Below are 24,148 nucleotides of genomic sequence, written 5' to 3' on the forward strand. Positions count from 1 at the left end.
AGAGCTTATGCATCAGTCTTTTGGATGTGGGGCCTAGAGATTGTGTCTGAATTTCCATTGTAGGTATGGTGTTTAGCTTAGATGGCTTGCCTTGTGGGACAGCTGAAGAATATAGTGCTTGGAGGAGCAACATCAACTCAAGTTTTCTTAAATACTGGCTTTGAGCCTTGTGCCTCTCAGTTTTTAGCTGACAAGAGAGCAGATTTATCTGGAATCATTCTGGATACCTGGTCAAAGATTTTAAATTTTCTGATGAATAATGGGTTTGAGATAATATACTATTCTTAAAAGGAACCCTTTAAGAATCAAAATTTAAAGTTTTGTATTGAATTGTCTATTTTCCAGTAATCTATTACTGTAATCACTAAGCCTCAAAATTTCTATAGTGATTTTATTTATTTTTTTTTTAAATTTTTTTTTATTTTATTTTTTAATTTTTTTATTTATCTATGATAGTCATACAGAGAGAGAGAGAGAGAGAGAGAGAGAGGCAGAGACACAGGCAGAGGGAGAAGCAGGCTCCATGCACCGGGAGCCTGACGTGGGATTCGATCCCGGGTCTCCAGGATCGCGCCCTGGGCCAAAGGCAGGCGCCAAACCGCTGCGCCACCCAGGGATCCCTATAGTGATTTTAGAAATTACCTTATAATTCTGAAAAACGTCTTTAGTTATAATTCAGTTATGTGTTAGAAATGACGTATGTGGGCAGCCTGGGTGGCTCAGCGGTTTAGCACCGCCTTTAGCCCAGGGTGTGATCCTGGAGACCCAGGATCAAGTCCCACGTCGGGCTCCCTGCATGGAGCCTGCTTCTCCCTCTGCCTGTGTCTCTGCCTCTCTCTCTCTCTCTCTCTCTTTCTGTATCTCATGAATAAATAAAATCTTAAAAAGAAAAAAAAACTGTTAAAAAAATAAAGATTAAAAAAAAAAAGAAATGACGTATGTTTGACAAGTATTTTTCATGATCCTGTTAGACAGGATAATACCTGAAATGATAATTAAGATTTTAAATATAAGAGACCTAAATTCTCCCTTCCGCTTTTAAAAAATTGTTTTCTCTGACAATTCTCTTAGGTAACAGAAATCCAGGACTGGAGTGCATCAAGCCCACATAGTGCAGCATATGTTCTCTGGGATAATGGTGCTAAGAACCTTTACAGAGTTGGCTTTGAGGGCATGGTAAGAATCACAAAAGATAAAAATTTTGGATAGATGGAAGAAGGGAAATAAAAGTTGCTCTTATTGTATTCTTTTTTTTCTCTTTGGTCATATTCTTTTGTCAGAATACAGCTATCTGAATCATGAATTTGCAATAGGAAAAAATTCTGTGAAGTGAGGATGTATAATAAACTCTACATTTTTAGTACATTTGTTTACACTATTTAATAGTAAATATGATTTTGTCCTCAGTTAATATTTGGGTAACTTAATATAGATTGTGTAGAGCTAATCCCTTATAAATCCACCCTAGGAGCTTATTTACTAAAATCTATCAAGATTTATAATCTTTCTGAAAGAGGCTGCTCCTTGGCATGGACACAGAGTATAGTATTATAATGAGGTTTTTATAGAATATTTATATTCTAACTCTGGTAGCTAATAAAAGTATAAATTATAGGTGTTAAAGTTGTTTTTAAGGATATATTTTTCCCTCTGTATTTTTAAAGAGTAGTATTGGTAATTGAAAATGATTGACCTAAAACATTTTAAATTACTTGAGTGCTTAGGAGAATAAGCCAGAGCACCAGCTGGTGCTGTGTAAGAGCCTCCAGTGACCAAAGGCATATATGTTTGGGTACCTGAAGCTGGAATCAGAGTAGGATAAAGACTGTTGAGCCTCAGGCCCAACACTATTTCCTCTGAACTGGAGAGGCGGCGGTAAGGCCTGGTGGAAAGAGTCATCATTTTGGACTACCAGTGGGAAGTGAGCTCAGTTATAACAGGGTGTTGGGGGTGGGGAAGTCCAAATCAAAGAATACTGGAAAACAAATCTCCACTATTCTTTCCAGCCAGTGGCTTTTTTTCTTATTTATTCATAAAATAAATCAATGAGTTATGCCTGCAGCAACAACAACAACAACAACAACAAAAACAAAACCACTCTGGTGGTTCATTCAATGGATTGCTCTATATTTCTGCATTTCATGGATCACTGTTGAAATGTTGACCTTGGTTATCTAATTTATGGAGTATAACTAAATATTAATGCCAGAATATTAATGCTTTTTATATCTTTTCCATCTTGAATACATTCCTCCTTCAAAGAATTCTTTAAATTTCATTATTTCCCAACTGTTTTGTGCCCCTTGGTAGGAGGGGAAAAATATCCCACTATCCCTTTGCTTTTAATTTATTCCATGTAAGTCACAGTGTGAATCTAAACAAATATATGATTTGCCAGGTTTAATACTTGTTATATAGCATTCTTTTTTAGTTTTCCATTAGTATTTTGATGCCTCCTTCTGTTTGTAAATTGTGGATTTTGGGGGGATTCTAATTTCTAACTTGCTTCAGATGAAGCCTTAGAAGTTATATATGTAGAGGTACTTAACGAGTAGTATATATGTAGATCCTTTTTGATGGCTGAGTAGTACTCCTCTGTACAGTTATGCCATTATATATTTAATAAGGTTTCTGTTGATGGTATCTAGGTGGTCTTTTTTAATTGTTGCATGCATTCTTTCAGTAAGCATCCTTGTACATATATTTTTGCACATCTCTGGGTATATTTCTTTAGAATCAATTCCTGGAAGTGAAATTGCTGGGTGAAAGTATCACATTAAAACAATTTGACACCTGTGTCTTTCTGATTAGGACTGAGCTAAATGTGATGTTGTAGTGGCAAAGGAGGCTGTCAGAGAGTTGAAGTGTGTGTGTGTGTGTGTGTGTGTGTGTTTGTCTGTCTGTAAAGTAGCTCCTTAATACAGTAAGTATATACTGATCCCTTATACTATTAGGCACTTTTAAATCTAAATTTTCGTAGTAACCCCCAAGATTGCTCTTCTAATTTCACATTTTCTGTACTTTTGATTATATCACAACTGCCTCCCCATTCAAATACTTAAATAATAATTATAAAAACTAAGTGATAAGGAACTTGAATTGACCAAGTTACGAACTAAGGACTAAAGTTTATGTAAACTTAACTGGCTAAGGAATCAGAAGACTGAATTTGGTCCTATCCTTTTCTATTTTCTGGCTGTTTAGTTTTGGATAATTTTCTTTATTAAATGAGTTAATACTTGCCTTGTGTATGTCATAAAATTGAAAAGAGCAAATGATTTGAGCTCTTTTTTCATAAAAGTATCTTTAAAATAGAATGTGTTTTGAACATTTTAAATAATAGGTATTTGTTGAGGTCTTATGTGTTTTTGAAAATATTTTAATGGTAAAGATCCAGGCTTTTTAATTTTGAACTTTAAAGGTAAGCTAAAAGTAAATGAAGTATGACCTATCTGGAGATCAGGATTTTAATTTTTGATGGATACTTTCAAGAGTAGTGTTTAGTGTGATTGTTAACCTAGAGCTACTCTTAACTTTTGCTGAGGGTGTATTCTGAATGAACATTTTTGCCTATTTTAGGTACTGAGCTATACTTGAAGTTTTCAAGCGTGATTTTTCTGGTTTCTTTTCTTCTTAGTCTGATCTCAAGTGTGTCCAGGATGCCAAAGGAGGTTCTTTCTACAGAGATCACTGCCCTGTGCTAGGTGAGTCAAGAGAATAGTGAAAATTACTAAATAGTGTATCAGAGTTTGTGAAATCAGAAAGTGTTTAAATTGGATTTTAAAAAAAGTTACTTAAAGATATAACTTTTTCGGTTTTATTTTGGTTTTTTAAAGCATTTGTTCTTATTTTTTAATTTATATAGACCCTGAAAAAGTTGTCATGTCTTGTGAATTGATATACCACTTTTATGTCATAATACATTTGAATCCTTTGTCTTTTAGTTATAAAATATTGTTGAAAAATTGTGTTAGAGTTATCAGTATCTCTTACATATTAATAATAGAATCTGGCAATTTAATGCTTATAAATTCCTTAGAATTTTTGTAAAATTGCCTTCTAAATACAAAAGTAGTTAGAAGATTAAGGTTATATAATAATTATAATTTTCATATGTCATTAAAAAAGGATAAAACAAAACTATCTTCATATTGTAGATTCTTTATTGTTGCCACAGTAGACATTTACCACATTCTTCTAATTAAGGCTTTAGTTTTTGAATGCTCGTCTTTTCATGTGAACTCTGTGTTTCTCTTTTTAAATACTTTGATTTCCCTTTTGGCCAAAAAATGCTGTTTTCCTGCAGGGTATCCTGATTTTTTTTTTTTTTTAAGGATATTGTAGAAGAAGTACTTATATTTTTGACAAGATCATCCGTTTTTCTTGCTTTTAGAAAAGTTCCTTGTTTTGTGTCTTGCCTTCACAGGAAAAGTGTAGAATCAACATACATACTTTGGATTCCTCATTGTGGTAGTTTATGATTATGAATCCTTTATCCCAGAACTAGCTTTGAAAATATTTTAGGGAATGGGCTTTTAAATATCTAAAAATGTTCTGTAAGAAAAAATCACAAAGTACTAAGTCATTCAGAGAAGAAAACAATTTCAAGGTTCTTTCAGATTCTCTAGTTATTATGGCTATTGTTACTTATTGAATCTCAATAACTGTCTAATTGTAGTGTAGTTATTGCAGGGATTACCAACAAGTCATCCATACAGAAAAATGACTATTTTCAAACCCTAGAACTTTGTACTTTTTTTTTTTTGAACTTTGTACTTTGATATAGGGTTGCATAGTCTAATAGATTTTACACTTGTTCAGTTGCTGTTACAAATCATCAGATTATTTTAAGTTGTGAGTCTGATTGTTTTGTTTCTTAGTTTTAAGTTCTCTAGCTCTAGAATCTGATAAAGTATAGTCTCAAAACATTTTAAGATTAGATTAAAATATCTAGAGCTTGTTCTTTAAAAAATAATGCAGTTGCATGATGTTGCTGTGGTTTTCCTTTGTCAACTCTCTGCAATTACAGGTGAGCAAAATGGCAACAGGAATCCTGGTGGATTGCAGATTGGTGACCTGGTAAATATAGATCTTGACCTAGAAATTGTACAGTCTTTGCAGCACGGTCATGGAGGATGGACTGATGGCATGTTTGAGACTTTAACTACAACTGGAACTGTTTGTGGCATTGATGAAGATCATGACATTGTAGTACAGTATCCCAGTGGCAATAGGTTGGTGATATTTTTACATTTTTAAATGGCAAATGAAGTTAGTATATAGAGGAAAGAGCCTTAGAGGAAGCAAATTATATGCTATAATTAAAGATTCCTTAAAGCTAGCTCTGAGTAGATAAAAATCGAGAATATGTTGGTAAAGTGGAGGGGAACAAATGTTTTATTTATTTATTTATTTTTTTGGAACAAATGTTTTAAGTGTGTGTGTGGTATGTATGTGAATTTATATATTTTTGATACATGTTCTGTGCACTTTTTTTCCCCTGCTGGAGCAGAATACATTGTATCAGTTTTAGGTCAAATATACCTAAAATGTTCTTTGTTCATAATGGACTGTATCAATTTACCCTGAATGAGAAGAATAAAATTAGAACTCTGGCCTGTTTCCAGAGTCCTCTCTTGGTAACATAGCTTTTTGTTGCCACAGATGTGTGCATGCACCAGTCCTTATTAGCAACGTATAATTGCCTGCATTTCCTCACTATATCTTTGCACATACAACTTCCTCTATGCAGAATACCTTTTTCTGCCTCTTTGGATTAACTCCTCTGTATCCTATAAATACTAAGTTTATGTGTTTTGGGAACCTCCTCTCACTACATGGTATATATATATACCATGCATATGCTATCTTCTGTTTAGGTCTCCTGTTATTGTTGAAAATGATGATTTGTTTTACCTCTAGGTTGCAGGTTTCTTGGAGCCTTTCATTTATTTGCTCTTTTAAAAAATTTATATATATATATATATATATATATTTATATTTATTTGCTCTCATACTCTGCTCTACATGGTATATATATACCGTGCATATGCTATCTTCTGTTTAGGTCTCCTGTTATTGTTGAAAATGATGATTTGTTTTACCTCTAGGTTGCAGGTTTCTTGGAGCCTTTCATTTATTTGCTCTTTTGAAAAATTTATATATATATATATATTTATATTTATTTGCTCTTAAGGCCTAAAATATATTCAGTTTACTAGTATAATTGTATTTTAAAGCAAAAGCAGTAAATTGAGTAATTGTCAAAGCTTTGTTACTTACATATACATAAAGAAACTAACTCATGGAGATTCTTCAGTGGAAAAATTACTTGTCAGAATGAAGAAAATTAATGTTAAGTTGCTTATGAGAGTATAGAATTAGCTCTAATTGTGTTTAAATCTTAAGGATACACGTGGTCATACCAAGAGATGAAGAAAAAGCATTGACAAAATCCAACTCTTTTTCATGATAAAAACACTAATTAAAGTAGTAATAGGGAACTTCTTCAGCTTGGTAAAGGGTGTCTATGAAAACCCATAGCTAACATCATATCCAATTGGTGAGAGATTGAATGCTTTTCCCTTAAGAACAGGAACAAAATAAAAATGTCAGCCCTCTCCACTTTTATTCGGTATTGTTCTAGAGGGACGGTTAGGCAAGAAAAAGGGACAATTAGGCAATAAAAAGAAAGAAATAAGAGAAAAGAAGGAGTTAGACTATATTTATTCACAGATGACATGATCTTGTACACAGTAAAACCTAAGGAATCCACAAAAAACTATTAACTGATAAAATGAGTTCCCAAAGTTGCAGGATACAAAATCAATGTAGATAAGTCAATTGTATTTTTGTATACTAGCACTGAACAGTTTGAAAATGAAGTTAAGAAAACAGTTTCATTTATAGTAGCATCACAAAGAATAAAATACTTAATTGGTTTAGCTCAAGAAGTGCAAGACTTGGAGAGCCTGGCTAGCTCAATTGGTAGAGCACGTGACTCTTGGTCTCAGGGTCTTGGGTCCGAGCCCCACACTGGATGTAGAGATTTTTAAAAATTTTCTTTATTTAGTTGAGAGAGAGAGTGTGTGCACATGTGCACGATTAGGGGGAGGGGCAGAGGGAGAAGCAGATTACCCACTGAACAGGAATGCTGATGTGGGGCTCAGTCGGTGACTCTGGGATCATGACCTGAGCTGAAGGTAGATGCTTAACTGACTGAGCCACACAGCGCCCCTGTAGAGATTACTTTATTTTTTTTTTAATTTTTATTTTTTTAAAAGATTTTATTTATTTATTCACGAGAGAGAGAGAGAGACAGACAGCCAGACAGACACAGGCAGAGGGAGAAGCAGGCTCCATGCAGGGAGCCCGATGTGGGACTCGATCCTGGGTCCCCAGGATCACGCCCTGAGCCAAAGGCGGCGCCAAACCGTTGAGCCACCTGGGCTACCCTAGAGATTACTTAAAAAAAAAAAAAAAAAAAGTTGGGCGGCCCTGGGTGGCTCAGCGGTTTGGCGCCACCTTCTGCCCAGGGTGTGATCCTGGAGACCCAGGATCGAGTCCCGCATTGGGCTTCCTGCATGCAGCCTGCCTGTGTCTCTGCCTCTCTCTCTCTCTCTCTCTCTGTCTCTCATGAGTAAATAAATAAAATATTTAAAAGTAAAAAATAAAAAAATAAAAAAATAGTGCAAGACTTGTTCACTGGAAACTACAAAACATTGTTGAAAGAAATTAAGGAAGACCTAAATAAATAGAAAGATATCTCATGTTATGGATCAGAAGACCTGATATTGTTCAGATCTTGTGTATTAGTTTCCTAGAGTTGCCATTACAAAGTGCCACAAACTGGGTGGCTTAAACAGCAGCACTTTATTCTTTCACAACTTTGGAAGGCTAGAAGTCTAAAGTCAAGGTGTTGATGAGATTGATTCCTTGCAGAGGCTCTGAGGGAGAATCTGTCCTATGCTTCTCTTAACCTCTGGTAATTATTGGTGATCCTTGGTGTTCTTGGCTTATAGATGCATCACTCATTTCTCTGCCTCTGTCTCCACATGACCTTCTCCTCTTTGAGTCTGCATGTCCCTGTGTCTTCATGTGACCTCTCTCTTTTTTTTTTTTTTTCCTCCTGGGTACAGATTTTAGTTTGAAATGCATTCAAATCAGTCTCTCATTGGTCAGGCTCAGATAGTTGTATAAAATTATTTGAGACCAAGAGCCACATAAACAATCCCCCAGCCCCACTATTTTATTTTGGGCAAGTCAATATTTGTAGCTTAACCATCCATGAGGAAAGAACCCTGAAGAGACATAGAAAGAAGTTAGCTGAATTCATGAGAATTCTAAAATCTTTTACATAGAAAATGACCAAAGCTGATTTCACATGACTTATCAGGATACCACTCATTGGATTTATGGCCCACCCTAATCAAGCATGACTTCCTTTTAACTTGATTATATCTGCAAAGACCCTGTTTTAAATAAGGTCACATTCAGAGGTATTGGGGATTAGGATTTCAATATATCTTTTTGGAGGACATACTTCAGCCTATAACACATGGCAGTTTTTCTCAAACTAGTCAAATTAAAGGCAGCTCGTATCAAAACCCTAGTGGCTATTTTTATAGAAATTGGCATCCCAATTCTCTATTTCATATGGAAATTCAAATGACCCAGAATAGCCAAAACAATTTTAAGAAAAACAAAATTGGAGGACTCATGCTTCCTAATTTCAAAATTTATGATAAATCTACAGTAACCAAGACAGTATATTACTGACATAAGATAGACACGTAGGGCACCTGAGTGGCTTAATGGTTGAGTGTCTGCCTTTGGCTCAGGGCGTGATCCCGGGGTCCTGGGATTAAGTGGTGCATTGGGTTCCCCACCAGGAGCCTGCTTCTCCCTCTGCCTGTGTCTCTGCCTCTCTCTGTGTGTGTCTCGTGTAAATAAAAATTTTTTTAAAGATTTTTATTTATTCATGATAGTTACACAGAGAGAGACAGAGAGGCAGAGACACAGGCAGAGGGAGAAGCAGGCTCCATGCAGGGAGCCCGACGTGGGATTCGATCCCGGGTCTCCAGGATCGCGCCCCGGGCCAAAGGCAGGCGCCAAACCGCTGCGCCACCCAGGGATCCCAATAAATAAAATATTTAAAAAAAAAATCATTTGATTTTTTGACAAGGGTCCAACTCAATTCAATGGGAAAGAATAGTCTCTTCAGTAAATGATGCTGACAATATATACAGGCATAGCTTGCAGATATTGTAGATTCCGTTCTAGACCACTGTAACAAGACAAGTCAAAAAAAAAAAAAAAAACAAGACAAGTAAAATGAAGTTTTGGTTTCCCCATGTGTATAGAAGTTATATTTATACAATAACATTTAAATTTAACATTTAAAATTTATTTTTACAATACTGTAGTCTATTAAATGTGTGATTATACTTTAAATACTTTATTGCTAAAAAAGTCTAATTATGATCTGAGCTTTCTGTGAGTTGTAATCTTTCGGTGCTCATGTTAATGTCTATGGCTGCTGCCTGATCCGGGTGGTAGTTGCTGAAGATTGGTGTGGCTTTGGCAGTTTCTTATGACAGCAATGACGTTTGCTGCACTGATTGACTCTGTGGCATGCAGTGCTGTTTGACCCACAGTAGAACTTCTTTCAGAGTTGGAATTAGTCTTCCCAAAGCCTGCTTTTGCCCTGTAAACCAAATTTATGTAATTTCTAAATCCTTTGTTGTCATTTCAACAATCTTCACATCATCCTTACTAGGAATTAATTCCTTCTCAAGAAGCCACTTTCTTTACTCACCCATAAGAAACAACTCCTCATTTGTGAAAGTTTTATCATGAGATTGCAGCAATGCAGTCACATCTTCAGGTTCCACTTCTAATTCTAGTTCTCTTGCTATTTCCACCACATCTCTAGTGACTTCCTTCCATACCTCAAGAGAAGTCTTGAACCCCTCAAAATCATCCATGAGGGTTTCACTCCACTTCCTCCAAACTCCTGTTATTACAATTGATATTTTGACCTCTTTGCATGAATCACGAATGTTCTTAATGGCATTTAGAATGGCAAATCCTTTCCCAAAGATTTTTGATTTACTTTGCCAAATTTCATTGGAGGAATCACTATGATATACAGCCTTACAAAAATGTACTTTTATTTTTATTTGTTTTTCATTTAATTTTTGTTTATATTTTATTTTTGAAGATTTACTTATTTTAGAGGGAGAGAGGATGAGGGGAGGGGACAGGGGCACAGAGAGACAGAGAATCCAAATAGACTCCATGTTGGCAGGGTGCCCAATGTAGGCCTCAGTCTTACAACCCTGGGATCATGACTTGAGGCGAAATCAAGAGTTGGACACTTAACCAACTGAGCCACCTAGGTGCCCCCCAAAAGGTATTTTTTAAATTCTAAGATTTGAAAGCCAAAAGTATTCCTTAATCCATGGTCTGCAGGATGGACATTATATTAGCAGGCATGAAAACAGCATTCATCTCATTGTACATCTCCATTACAGTGGGGTTGGCCATATGCATTGTCAGTGCAATAAAATTTCTAAGGGATTTTTTTTTTTCCCTGAGTAGTAGGTTTCATCAGTGGGCTTACAATATTCAGTCAGCCATATTGTAAACAAACATGCAGTCATCCATGCTTTATTATTCCTTTTTAAAAATTTTTTTAAAATTTATTTTTATTTTTTTATTATTCCTTTTATAGAGCACAGGCAGAGTAGATTTAGCATAATTCTTCAGGGCCCTAATTTTCAGAATGGTCAATGACATTGGCTTCAGCTAACGCCACCAGCTGCATTAGCCCCTAACAAGAAAGTCAGTGTGTCCTTAAAAGCTTTGAAGCATTGATACTTCTCTTTAGCTGTGAGAAGTCTGGATAGCATCTTCTTCCAGTAGAAGGCTGTTTTGTCTATATTGAAAATCTGTTGTTTAGCATGAATTACCTTACCAAGATCTTCTGGATCACTTACTGCAACTTTTTTTTTCTTTTTAAGGATTTTATAGGTTTATTCATGAGACACACAGAAAAAGAGAGGCAGAGATATAGGCAGGGAGAGAAGCAGGCTCCAGGGGAGGCTCCTGTGAGGAGCCTGTGCAGGACTCGATCCAGGATCCTAGGATCACGACCAGAGCTGAAGGCAGACGCTCAACCACTGAGCCATCCAGGTGCCCCTCTTGCTGCTACTTCTGTAACAGTACTTGCAGCTTCACCTTGCATTTTGATGTCATGGAGATGGCTTCTTTCCTTAAACCTCGTGAACCACGCTTTGCTAGCTTCAGACTTTTCTCCTGCAGCTTCCTCTCTCAGCCTTCACAGAATTAAAGACAATCAGGGTTTTGCTCAGGTTAGGCTTTACCTTAACAGGATATTGCGGCTGGTTTGATCTTCTGTTGATTTTTTATTTATTTTTTATTTATTTATTTATGATAGAGAGAGAGAGAGAGAGAGAGAGAGAGAGAGGGGCAGAGACACAGGCAGAGGGAGAAGCAGGCTCCATGCACCGGGAGCCCGATGTGGGATTCGATCCCGGGTCTCCAGGATCGCGCCCTGGGCCAAAGGCAGGCGCCAAACCGCTGCGCCACCCAGGGATCCCTGGTTTGATCTTCTATCCAAACTACTCATACTGTCTCCATTTCAGCAATAAGACTTTCTTCATTGCATGTGAACACTTAAGAGGCCATCGTCGGGTAATTAATTGGCCTAATTTCAGTATTGTTGTTCTCAGAGAATAGGGAGACTGGAGGAGAGAGAAAGATGATAAACTTCTGGTTTTTGTAGCAGGCAAACACATTTATAGGTTAACTTCTCTGTATTATATGGGTATGGTTTGTGGTTCCCCGAATCAATTGCAATAATATTGAAGATCACTGATCACAACAAAAGAACAAACAAAAACAAAGATCACTGGTCACAGATCATCATAACAGATATAATGAAAAATTTTGAAAACTGAGAATTACTAAAATGTGATAGATAGGAATTGAACAAATGCTGTTGGAATAATGGCATCAATAGCCTTGCTCCCACAAGGTTGCCACAAACCTTTGGTTTATAAAAACATCGTTATCTGTGCAGTGCAATAAAATGAGGTATACTCATACAAATATCTGATCATTATGTTGTACACCTTAAATTCATACAAATATCTGATCATTATGTTGTACACCTTATATAATGTTATATGTCAGTTATACCTCAAATAAATAAATAAAGCTGCAATGAAAAGAAAACAGTGTTGAGTCAGCTAGTTATCAACATGGAAAGCATGAAATTGGACCCCTGCTACACACCATATAGAAATAGGACATAAAAAATGGATCACAGGCCTAAATGTAAGAACTAAAACTATAGAATTTTTAGAACAAAACATTAGTATAAATCTGTGTGACCTTGGATTAGATGATAGTTTCTCACATGTGACCTCCAAAGCAAAACAATCAATCAAAGAAAAAGTGAGTAAATTAGATATCATCAAAATTGGAAATTTTGTGTTTGAAGGAAACTATCAAGAAAGTGAAAAGACCACCATGGAATAGGAAAAAATATTTGCAAATCATATGTCTGATTTGGAAATTGTATCTAGAATATATAAAGAACTCTTATAATTTATCAATAAAAAACAACTCATTTAAAAAATGGGCAAAGGATTTGAATAGACATTTTTCCAAAGAAAATATGGAGATGACCAATAAGTGCATTGTGTTAGTTTGCTAAAGTTGCTGTAACAAAATACTACAGATTGAGTCGCTTAAACAACAGAAATTAATTTTCTTACCATTCTGGAGGCTGGAAGTCCAAGTTCAAAGTTCCATCAGGGTTGGTTTCTGTTGAGACTACTTCCTGCCTTGTAGTAGGTTGCCTTCCTACTATGTCCTCACATGGCCTCTTCTCTGTACATGCTCAGAGAAAGACATTTCCCACATCTGTTCCTCTTCTTATAAAGACCTCAGTCCTGGTGGATTAGTGCCCCACCTTTATGACCTCATTTAATCTTAATTATTTCCTTAAAGGTCCAATTTCTTAATGCAGTCACAGTAGGAGGTAGGAGTTAACACCTATGAAAATATGCTCAATATTATTAGTTACTGGGGAAATGTAATTTAAAACCACAATGAAATACCACTTCACAAACTAGAATGGCTAGAATTAAAAAAAGTATATAATTAAAGTGTTGGTGAGGGTGTGGAGAAATTAGAACCATATCCTTATACGTTGATAGTAGGAATGTGAAGTGGTCTTGATGCTTTGGAAAACAGTTTGGTAGATCCTCAAAATGTTAGAGTTAGCATATGATCCAGCTGGTCCACACTTAGGTTTATACTCAAGATAACTAAAAACATGTGTCCACACAAAAACCTATATGTGAATGTTTATAAAAGCATTACTCATAACAGCCAAAATATGGAACAACCCACATGTCAATTAACTGATGAATGGATAAACAAAATATGTATCAATATAATGGACTATTATTCAGCTATAAAAAAGAATGGAATACTGACATGTGCTGCAACATAGATAAATCTTGAAAGTATTATGCTTAGTGAAAGAAGCCAGTCAAAAAAGGTCACAGATTATGTGATTTATATAAAATATCCAGAATAGACAAAAATGTAGAAATGAAATATATTACTAGTTGTTAAAGGCTGCGGTGAGGGGTAAATGTGGATCAACAACTAATGTTTTGGAGTGTCTTTGTGGTGATGAAAATGAAATTAGATAATACTCGGGTGTACAAGACTGAATATACTAAAACCCCTGAGTTTAACACTTTAAATTAGTGAATTGCATGGTATAGGAATTAGATCTCAAAGCTGTTAATAAATAGGGAAGGAAACAATCTTTTTTTTAAACATTTTTTTTTAAATTTATTTATTTATGATAGAGAGAGAGAGAGAGAGAGGCAGAGACACAGGCAGAGGGAGAAGCAGGCTCCATGCACCGGGAGCCTGACGTGGGATTCGATCCCAGGTCTCCAGGATTGCGCCCTGGGCCAAAGGCAGGCGCCAAACCGCTGCGCCACCCAGGGATCCCAGAAAACAATCTTAAGTTTAGATTAGTGTGTAAACGTTTAGTGTTATTTTTTACTAACATTTCGTGTTACCTTGTTTGTTGTTAGGAAATGTTAAATTGGGATTATTACTTGCCAAATTCTTGGTCGAAATTCTTTCTCAGGCAATGTGTTAATAGTGTTAATAGTGTTAATAGTGACTTGATATTTGAATTCTAGAAAATAATTTTTTTTTGTTGCTTTTTTCTTTTTAAAGATATTTACATGAGAGAGATACACAAAGAGGTATGACCAAGAGCATGAGTGGGGAGGACAGGGAGAAACAGGTTCCCCTCTGAATAGGGAGCCTGACATGGGGCTCAATCCCAGGACCCCAAGATCATGAGCCAGAGCTGAAGTCAGGCGCTTAACTGACTGACTCATTCAGGCACCCACCCTGTGGTCCCCTGCTCTGAAGGGGTTTCCCTTTTGGTTTTGGTAGACAAAACCAGAAATAACTGCATTAAAATGTTGTGAGTAGTCATGATAGATGAGTATTCGGGGTATTCTGAAGGTGCAAAAGAAGAGTGCTAATTTCAGTGAGGCAAATCAGAAGAAACTTCAGTGAGAGAAAGTTACCTTTGGAGCAAGTTTAAAAGATGGAGTCCATGTCCATCAGGGAGGGAAGCACCATAGACAGAGGGAAGGACTGGAAGAAGTAGTGGTGTGTTCAAGCTGTAATAGGTCTAATAAATGTTGGAGTATTGGGAACAGGGGAAAAAGCTCTGTGATTGTAAGGCTAAAAAGGAATGTTTGCATATCTGATATATTTTTTAAGGATTTTAGTTATTTGGGAAAGAGAGCAGAGTGTGAGAGAATGTGAGCAGGGGAAGGGGCAGAGGGAGAGAGAGAGAAACAGGCTCCCCACTGAGCAGGGAGCCCAACCCGCTGCTTGATCCCAGGACTCTGGGATTATGACCTGAGCCGAAGGCAGGTGCTTAACTGACTAAACCACTCAGGCGCCTGGCATATCTGATTTTTATTCTTAACTGGTAGAGGCACTTCTTTCTCTTTGTGGTTGCTTTAGAAATAAAAGTTTACTTGATTATGGGAACTTAATAAGTTTTTATATGTTATGATCTCTCAGAGTTATTTATATGCTGATGACCATTTGAATTAAGGGGAGGGGGAATAATATGCCATATCGTAAAAGCTTATTTGGGGAACCTTTCTTCTATGGAGTGATGTAGTAAGACTGGGGGAAATGTGTTATATGTTGTGGTACGTCTATTTTATAAAATATTAAGGAGTCAATAAAATGATGGTTATAAAGATGGTAGCAACATAGAAAAATGCTTATGTGCAGCAAAGAAGAAATCAGAGTTCAGATTTGTTTTGAGACGGTGATTACAATTATGTGAAATACCCATGTGTGACCAGTTAAAACTAGATACAATTTTTACCCATGAGATTATTAATGGTATGGTGAAATGGTCACTCTCTAGGGCAGTTTGGCTCTATTGAAATTATAAACAAATGCGTACTGTGATCCAGTGGCTTTTTAAGAATCACTAATGAAACGCTGACCCCATGTGCACAAAGATGTACATATAGGGATGCTCTTTAAAGTATTGTTTGTAATAGTGAAAATACTTTATTATTTATTTGTTATTTATTTATTTATTTATTTATTTATTTATTTATTTATTTATTTATTTATGATAGAGAGAGAGAGAGAGACACAGGAGGAGGGAGAAGCAGGCTCCATGCCGGGAGCCCAACGTGGGACTCGATCCCGGGACTCCAGGATCGGGCCCTGGGCCAAAGGCAGGCGCCAAACCGCTGAGCCACCCAGGGATCCCCTATTTATTTATTTTTTAAAAGATTTATTTGTTTATTCATGAGAGAGAGAGAGAGAGAGAGAGGCAGAGACATAGGCAGAGGGAAAAGCAGGCTCTTCGTAGGAGCCCGATGCGGGACTTGATCCTGGATCCTGGGATCACGACCTGAGCTGAAGGCAGCTGTGCGACCGCTAAACCACCTAGGCATCCCTTGAAAATACTTTAAATGATAGTAGGAGAATGGCTAAATGCATTAGTGTATAACATTGCAGTGGACTACTGTAGCCATTGAATTGAAAAAAGTTGATTTATATCTATGACACTGAAGAAGAGATACTTATAAAATCTCCTGTTTGTGAAAAAGGAAACAACTGTCTGTCTACATTATAAATATTAGCTCACTAAAAGAAAATCTCAGGGATACACAGTGGGATATTTTTGTTTTGTCCTGATTTCATTAGACTTTTTTTTTTTTTTTTTTTTAATTGAAGTGTGGTTGGCACCACAATGATATTAATAGTGGTTAGTAGTGGGATAGGGAATGCTGATCCAGGTCTGTTTGTATGAAGTAGAAATTTCACTTTCACTTTATGTTTCTGAAATGTTTTAGTATTTAACAATGAGTGTGTATTGTATAACAATTTTAAAAAATATTTTTATTTATTTGAGAGAGAGTGAGACAGAGCAGGAGCAACAGGGAGGTTTGGGAGTTGAGGGCCAGAAGGAGAGGGAGAAGCAGACCCCTCGATGAGTAAGGAGCCCGGTGCAGGGCTTGATTGCAGGACCCTGAGATCATGACCTGAGTTGAAGGCAGACGCTTAACTGAGGCACCCAAGCACCCTTATAACAATTTTTAAAACATGCAAGTTAAACTAGACAGAAGTATATCATTTTATTGCAGCTAAGCCTTTTCTTAAATTCAGATAATAAAATTATAAAAAGAAATACATATAATTCAGGATGTCATTGCAAAGGATTGCTTTACTCTGTTGATGTGTTACAGGATTTTTTTCCCTTCAGTATTTAAGAAAGTTGTATTAAAATTAAGTAAACTTACCCATTTTGAGTTTTGGCTTGATTTTTAGGTGGACCTTCAATCCTGCTGTTCTCACTAAAGCAAACATTGTCCGAAGTGGAGATGCTGCTCAGGGTGCAGAAGGAGGTACCTCACAGTTTCAAGTGGGTGATCTTGTACAAGTTTGTTACGACCTGGAAAGAATCAAACTTCTACAGAGAGGACATGGAGAATGGGCTGAAGCTATGCTCCCAGTAAGTATATCTAAAATAGTTTAAGACTCGGAATAATATAGTTTTAGACTAGGAATTATATTATGCTTTAGTAGTTTTTAAAAAAAAATACCTTAATTTTGGAAACTAAATTAGCATACTCCTTGGAGAATTGTATTCTTCACTGGCAGCTAGGCATACTTAATGCCTTTTATTTTCTAATTTATTCCAGCTAAATTAGCCCAGGAAGGTCCAAATATGGCTACAGTTAATAGTTTTTGCAAGACTTGTTAGTGGAGATTGAAATGTAGGTAGAAGGCAACAGAGACTTTCCTGATACTTAACCCCAGAATGAGAGGTACGTGCTGCTCATCCAGTTACTAGCAGTGCTAGACCACTGCTGCTTTCCTCACTTGGCGGTCTGCCTCTCTAAAACTCAAAGAGTGAAAGAACAATTCTGAATGTGTGCCTTCTGAGGTGGCTTTCCTCCCAAAGAGTTACAGTTTAATATGTAATTTATTCATTTAATACATTTTTCACCAAATCTTCAGCAACAACAGAAAAATTTGTTCTTCCCACTTTGCATCCATCCTCTTTCTCCATCTATACCTTGCTCTTCTGTTCTTCCTGCTGTCCTCCCATACTTACTTGCCCTATATTCCATTTCCTCTCACTTTGCTGTGTCCTCCTATTTAGTCCTCCACTTTGCTACCCCTGCTCCTGTCTCATCCAGTCACAGAACTTATCCTCTCCTGTTCTTCTAGTCCCATCCCATTCAGTGCCTCCTCCTTGTACCAAATACCTCCCCTCCCATCCATCTTCATGTCTCATCCCGCCAACCCTGCTGTGTTGTCTAGTGCCCTGTCCTGGTTAGCAGCTCCTCTTCCTGTCTAGCCCCATCTCCTGGCTCATCTAACCCTCTGCCCCCTCTCATCCTTTCCAGTGCCCCCTCCCTTCCTTCATGTATGCCTTACTCCTTCAGCAGATATTTTCCTACAAACAATGTGGCTATTAGGCTTCAAGGATGTAATAGTGAATGAAACAAAAAGAAATCTATTGTTATGGTGTTTTCATTTGAAGACATTTCATAGTTTGCAGATGCTGCTGACGTTTTTTTTTTTTTTTGCTTTAGTTAGCGACTAAGTGATAGCTGTATGTTTTACAGGAGCTGTATTTTAGAATCTTTATTTTTGTCTAAAAAATTAATTTGTATATGATCTTTTTTGCTTTTGATATCAAACTTGGTTAAAAAAAAGTATTGATTGTCTTTAAGCCTCACTATAGTATAGTGTTACCTAAATGTAATCTTTTGATGTACTTTCATAGGAGCTATATACACCATTTTAAGGTTGTTTTTTTTTTTTTAGGTCAAGGTGTTTTTGTTTTTTCCCCTTAGGAGTGACATCTTATATATAGCAGCTTATGTGTTTGGAGTGCCCAGTTATTCTAAGCACTGTGCTAAATGATGAATATATACATACATGCACACATATATACATGTGTACACACATATATACATATGCAGACTATTTGTCCTAGGAATATTATAAACAGGTGGTGGTATGACCTCTTTGTTTTAAGGATGAGGAAATCAGAGCTAAGAGTCTGAGCTGAAATTAGAACCCAAATCTGTTTTACTTCTTTTTGTTTTTTTTTTTAAAAGAGATTTATTTATTTATTTATTTATTTATTTATTTATTTATTTATTTATTTATTTATGATAGACACAGAGAGAGAGAGAGGGAGAGAGAGACACAGGTAGAGGGAGAACAGGCTCCATGCTGGGAGCTCGACGCGGGACTCGATCCCAGGATTGCAGGATCGCGCCCTGGGCTAAAGGCAGGTGCCAAGCCGCTGAGCCAGCCAGGGATCCCCTGTTTTACTTCTAAGCCTAAATCGTCTATGTCCCGTAGTAGGCTGCTATATAAGCAAAACCTGTAGATTATTTCTAGAGGAGAATTCTGGGATTCCAGTGGTGGTGGCATAGAATTTTAATATTCCCAAATAATTTTGAGAAAAATAGTCAACAACTAGATTAGCATACCCAAAAAATAGAAAGCCACAAATATCTATATCAAAACCAGGTAACAGAGTAGCCTGTCGAACCCTAATATATGAATGAGTAGTGACAAAACACTGACTGCTCCTAAGTCAACAGCTGTTTGTCTGGCAGCAGAGAGAATGGAGCATTGGCTGGCACTGAGAACAGGGGTGCTCCAGCATAGTTAACAAGTATTCATTAGCTAGTGTAGGTAGACTGTGTGGAAATGATAGCTGACCTGGGGAGGGTTCTTGCAAACTACATTTTGGGGTGAGGGTAATAGGTCCATGCTAAAGTTTGAAGGAGTTGAAGCAACCTGGGTCTGTAAACACTCAAAACTAACCAGCCATAGTGCTCTTCCTGGGCAGAGCCCTCCATTAAGTAGAGAGTGCTGAGAGTCGAAACTAAATTTTTAGGATAGAGACAGTCGGGGCAAAGGAAAGATAAAAGTTGGAAGGGATCATAATCAGATCCCAATACACAGTTATTACTGAAAAAAAGACAGTAAGGAATAGCATAACTTCTTTATAGACAAATGAAAGTACACTAGAAAGATATGCACAAAAAACTAAAATCTAATGATTCAAATTGAGCTAACAGAATGATAAAAGATGAATGAAGAAAATGGATCATGATTAGAAATGAGGTAATAGAACTTAGGAAAGAATTAAAAAGAAAAGGAAGATAATTTCAGAAAAATAAGTAAGCTTGACACAACACAGATCAAATAAATATGACAGGTAATGCCCTAAGAAGAACAAAAGGTAAAAAGGGGGAAAAAACTTAAAAAAGATGAAAGTATTTCAGGTAAAGTGACAGATATAGAGCATCTAATAGATGTATATTAGGAGTCCTTGTGGAAAAGGAAAGACAAAAGCCAAAGCAAAGGAATTAAACAACTGCAGTAATTTACGATTCCAGAAAAAATGTCCCTGAATTAAAAGATTTAAAGCTAAATATGAAAAGGACCCATTGCATACCTGGGAAAACTGAGAACACAAAACACTGAACCATATTCTGATAAAATAACTGAATCTTCAGGAAAAGAAAAAAATTCTTTGATATCTAGGAAAAAAGGTCAAGTTTTACTTATAAAGGAAAGAAAATCTGGTCTCAGTGCTTTATGATTTCAAATAAAATAACATTTAATGTATTCAAGGAACAAAACTGAAAGCTAAGAGTTTTATATATAACCAAGCTGACTTTAAAGTATAAAGCCTACAAATTGATATGAACAACTAAGAATTCAGAGAATCTTGTTCCCATTAGCTTTTTCTGATTAATCTATTAGAAAATGTCTCAGGCAACCAAGATGTCGGGAGAGAGATCAACCAAAGGGGCTGATAGTGATCATTAAATATGTATGTATTCGTTGAGCTAAGATTAAATGATAGTTGAAGGGGTAGGGTCTATATAATGGTTATATGCTCTATCAACACAGATTAAGTACAACTGTCAAAAAATGGAGTGGGAATGAAGGGAGCATATGGAAAGTTTAGTAAGCTGATTGCCTTTTAGTTATTCACTGGAACTAAATACTATTATTTTAAATCAAAATCTTGAAGGAGAAAAGGTAAGGGTAAGACCATGAGTGACTAATTTCAGTATTGTACATACTGGGGAACGAGTTGACTCACTCAAACACTCTGACTCTTTTTTTTAAAGAGGGATAAAGTTTTATATGTATATAAATTATATATTAATATTATTATAAATATAACTATTAGGACAATGCAGAGTTTATGTGGAAAGAAAGCAAATGGTGGAAGGATTAACCATTAAGTTAAAAAACATGTTTTTTTTTTTAAAACCGTGTTTCATATCTAAAAAAGGAATGTAGTATAGGGAATAAAGGTAGAAGGAAAATGTCTTTGAATATGTCTTGTTTTATAGATTTGATTTGAAGCCACATAAATATTTTACGTAATTATAAAGCAAAATTAAATTCCTTAAAGTGGAAAGTAAAATGAAGTAAGTAAACCTAAATGTGTATCTTATTGGCATAACCATACAGAGAGAAAAGTACAAGTAATTTTGAAACACAGTAATTTGTCTTTGTGTCTTTTTAAGAATATACTCTAAAGAACTGCATATAAAAAACAATTTTTAACAATTTTTAGAGATCTTATTGTTTGTGATAGTATTATTATCCTGAGATTGTTGTATGTGTGAGATGACAAAAAAACAAGTGAGTAGTTATGTGGTAATTTTAATTCTGTTATCCCTGGTGACCTTGAGAGCCAGAATGATCAGAGTAGGAAAAGGAGATACAGATGTAACATAAAAGAGGCTACAGAAAACCCTGTAGTCTTGAGTTTGAATTGGAAAAGTGTTTTTACTTATGATTTATTTTATCTTTAAGACAAAACATCCTCCCATCACTATTTCCTAGCTCTGCCCATGAAAAGACCTAGAAACAATAACCATTCTAGTAACAGTAACCAGCCTTCGTGCCCAGATTACAGTCTTGAAATAGCTTTTCCCTCTGTAAAGAAACAGTCTTGGAGAAGTGGCTAATTCTAGCTCTTTGTCAGGAAGTGAACAAGATGAGCCTCAGAACAGATAGCAATGAAGCTATCAAAGATTTCTAGATCATGTTAAAAGGATCCAGCAGCCAACTTGGAGTGCTCCTTATCAAACAAATGCAGAGACAGATGAACTTATTAATTATACCAATAGCAAAATTGAGATTTAAGAAACTTCATAGGACAAATAACCCTGTTTCTTCAACAAATAACTGGGAAAGAAAAATATATGTATAAACTTTATTTGAAACTTCATTTAAGCAGACTGAAAAAATTTACCATTTATGAGGCAATTGGAAATTTGAATGCTGGTATTTTATGATATCACAGAATTAATTGATAATTTGGGAAGGGTTGGTAGTAGTATTGTAGTTTTGTTTTTTAAAAAAAGTTTACATGATTAATAATACAGGAAGGGAGAATAGGTAGGGGAAAACAAGATTGGCCATGAGCTGAAAATTGTTAAAAATAGTTGATGGGTACAGATTCAAAATACTATTGTGTACTTTTGTATGTTTTAGACTTTCCACAATTAAACATTTAAGGGGAGGGCAGCCCCTCTGGCTCAGCGGTTTAGCGCCACCTTCAGCCCGGGGTGTCATCCTGGAGACCTGGGATCAAGTCCCACATCCAGCTCCCTAGCCTGCTTCTCCCTCTGTCTGTCTGTCTGTCTGTCTGTCTCTCTCTCTGTGTGTGTGTGTGTGTGTGTGTCTGTCATGAATAAACAAATAAAATCTTTAAAAAAAAACAAAAAACACTTAAGGGGAAAAAAACAAAGAATGCAGCCTCAGAGTTTGAGATAATGGAAAATTTCAAGAGAAAATGTCTAATTAGAAGTTAAAATTGATGTAAGAGGGCAGGGAGAGGGATAAATAAAGTTAGAGATGTATATTTTGGAGTTTTTCAAAATAAGGTGATAGTTGTCAAAGTGGATTAAACTTTTAAGGAAGAAGAGTAAAAAACTAAGGAATAAAATTTGGGTGAGTGAATAGATTTAGGAATCTGAAAGAGGACAAGAAGCCAGGGAGTAGAGAAAGAGAAGGAACAGGCAGAAAGGTTAGACTGTCATCTGGAAATCAAGGGAATAGTTTCAAGTATTTGGGATCAAATGCTGTGGAGAGGGTAAAGGATAAAACACTGAGCGGCAGTCTACTTTGTGTTAGGAAGTAAGATCTTATCACTGTTCTTTACCAGTTTTCTAGTGTTGTGATTTGCTATCCTGTTGTGCTTAAGAGAATGGGTTTTAGACTGGAATTTGAAATTGGGGCTAATAATAAGCACTTTACTTTCTGGGTTATGTATGTTAGGTGAGTTAATTTGTTTAAAGCTCTTAGAACAGTACCTGCCACATGGTAAGAGTTGCTGTTGATTGTGTTCTGGACCCAATTGCCCTCAAGAATATAAATACATTTTTAAAAAAAGATCTATTTTATTTTGTTTTATTTATTTATTATTTAGATTTTTATTTATTTATTTATTCATGAGAGGCACAGAGAGAGAGGCAGAGACAAAGGCAGAGGGAGAAGCAGGCTCCATGCAGGGAGCTCGACGTGGGACTTGATCCTGGGACTCCAGGATCACGCCCTGGGCTGAAGGCAGGTGCTAAACCACTAAGCCACCCAAGGATCCCCTATTTATTTATTTTAGAGAGAGAGTGCATGGGGAGAAGGGACAGAGGGAGAAGGAGAGAATCTCAAGCAGACTCCCTGCTGAGCACGGAGCCCCCACACAAGGCTCCATCCCACAACCCTGAGATCATGATCTGAGTTGAAATCAAGTTGGACGCTTAACCAAGTAAGCCACCCAGGCGTCCTCTTTTCCCATACATAATGGTACTATATTCTTTTGTCTTGGAATGAATATTGATTCCTTTTTGGTTTAAGTATAGTTTGTTTTAGAAATCAGATTTTATTTTTTTTAGGCTAGATTGATGATGACTTTTGGACTACTTGATTTACAAATTCTCAAGATGTAAGATATTATGGAGTTAAAAGGTTAGATATCAAAAAGCAAAATATTGTGACTTCTTATGAATGATAGACTCATTTGTTTTTCATTTATTTATTTTTGATTTTATATTCTTGTGGAAGTATAGTGGCTTTGTTGATGAAAATATTTTTTAAAGATACTCTTTAAAGTTTGCAACTAACAAATAACCCATTTGAATATGTTGTCCTTTAACAATTTCTTCATTAGGAGCAAAGGAAAATTAATACTTTAAACATGTAGGAACTGATGATTGATTTCTTTATGGTATGTACTATAGACTTGGGAACATGAACTGATTTTTTTTTTTTCTTTTGAAAGACTTTAGGTAAAGTTGGCCGAGTACAGCAGATTTATTCAGACAGTGATTTAAAGGTGGAAGTTTGTGGAACATCTTGGACATATAATCCAGCAGCAGTTTCCAAGGTGGCATCTGCAGGATCAGCCATTAGCAATGCATCTGGTGGTATGTTTGTGTTGTTGGGTATTTATTTATTTTTAAGATTT

At 36.2% G+C, this 24,148-nt stretch overlaps 1 protein-coding gene across 1 annotated transcript in view; it reads left to right on the forward strand.

The window, feature by feature from the left end:
* Positions 1-24,148, forward strand: part of MIB1 (MIB E3 ubiquitin protein ligase 1) — a 137,471-nt gene that overhangs the window by 30,864 nt on the left and 82,459 nt on the right. Inside the window, exons 4-8 of the mRNA XM_026006537.2 lie at positions 1,072-1,176; positions 3,638-3,704; positions 5,030-5,234; positions 16,948-17,131; positions 23,963-24,107. Of these exons, the coding sequence (XP_025862322.1) occupies positions 1,072-1,176; positions 3,638-3,704; positions 5,030-5,234; positions 16,948-17,131; positions 23,963-24,107 (706 nt within the window). The remainder of the gene's footprint in view (positions 1-1,071; positions 1,177-3,637; positions 3,705-5,029; positions 5,235-16,947; positions 17,132-23,962; positions 24,108-24,148) is intronic.

This window comes from Vulpes vulpes, chromosome 13 (assembly GCF_048418805.1).
Source record: "Vulpes vulpes isolate BD-2025 chromosome 13, VulVul3, whole genome shotgun sequence".
Lineage (NCBI taxonomy): Eukaryota > Metazoa > Chordata > Mammalia > Carnivora > Canidae > Vulpes > Vulpes vulpes.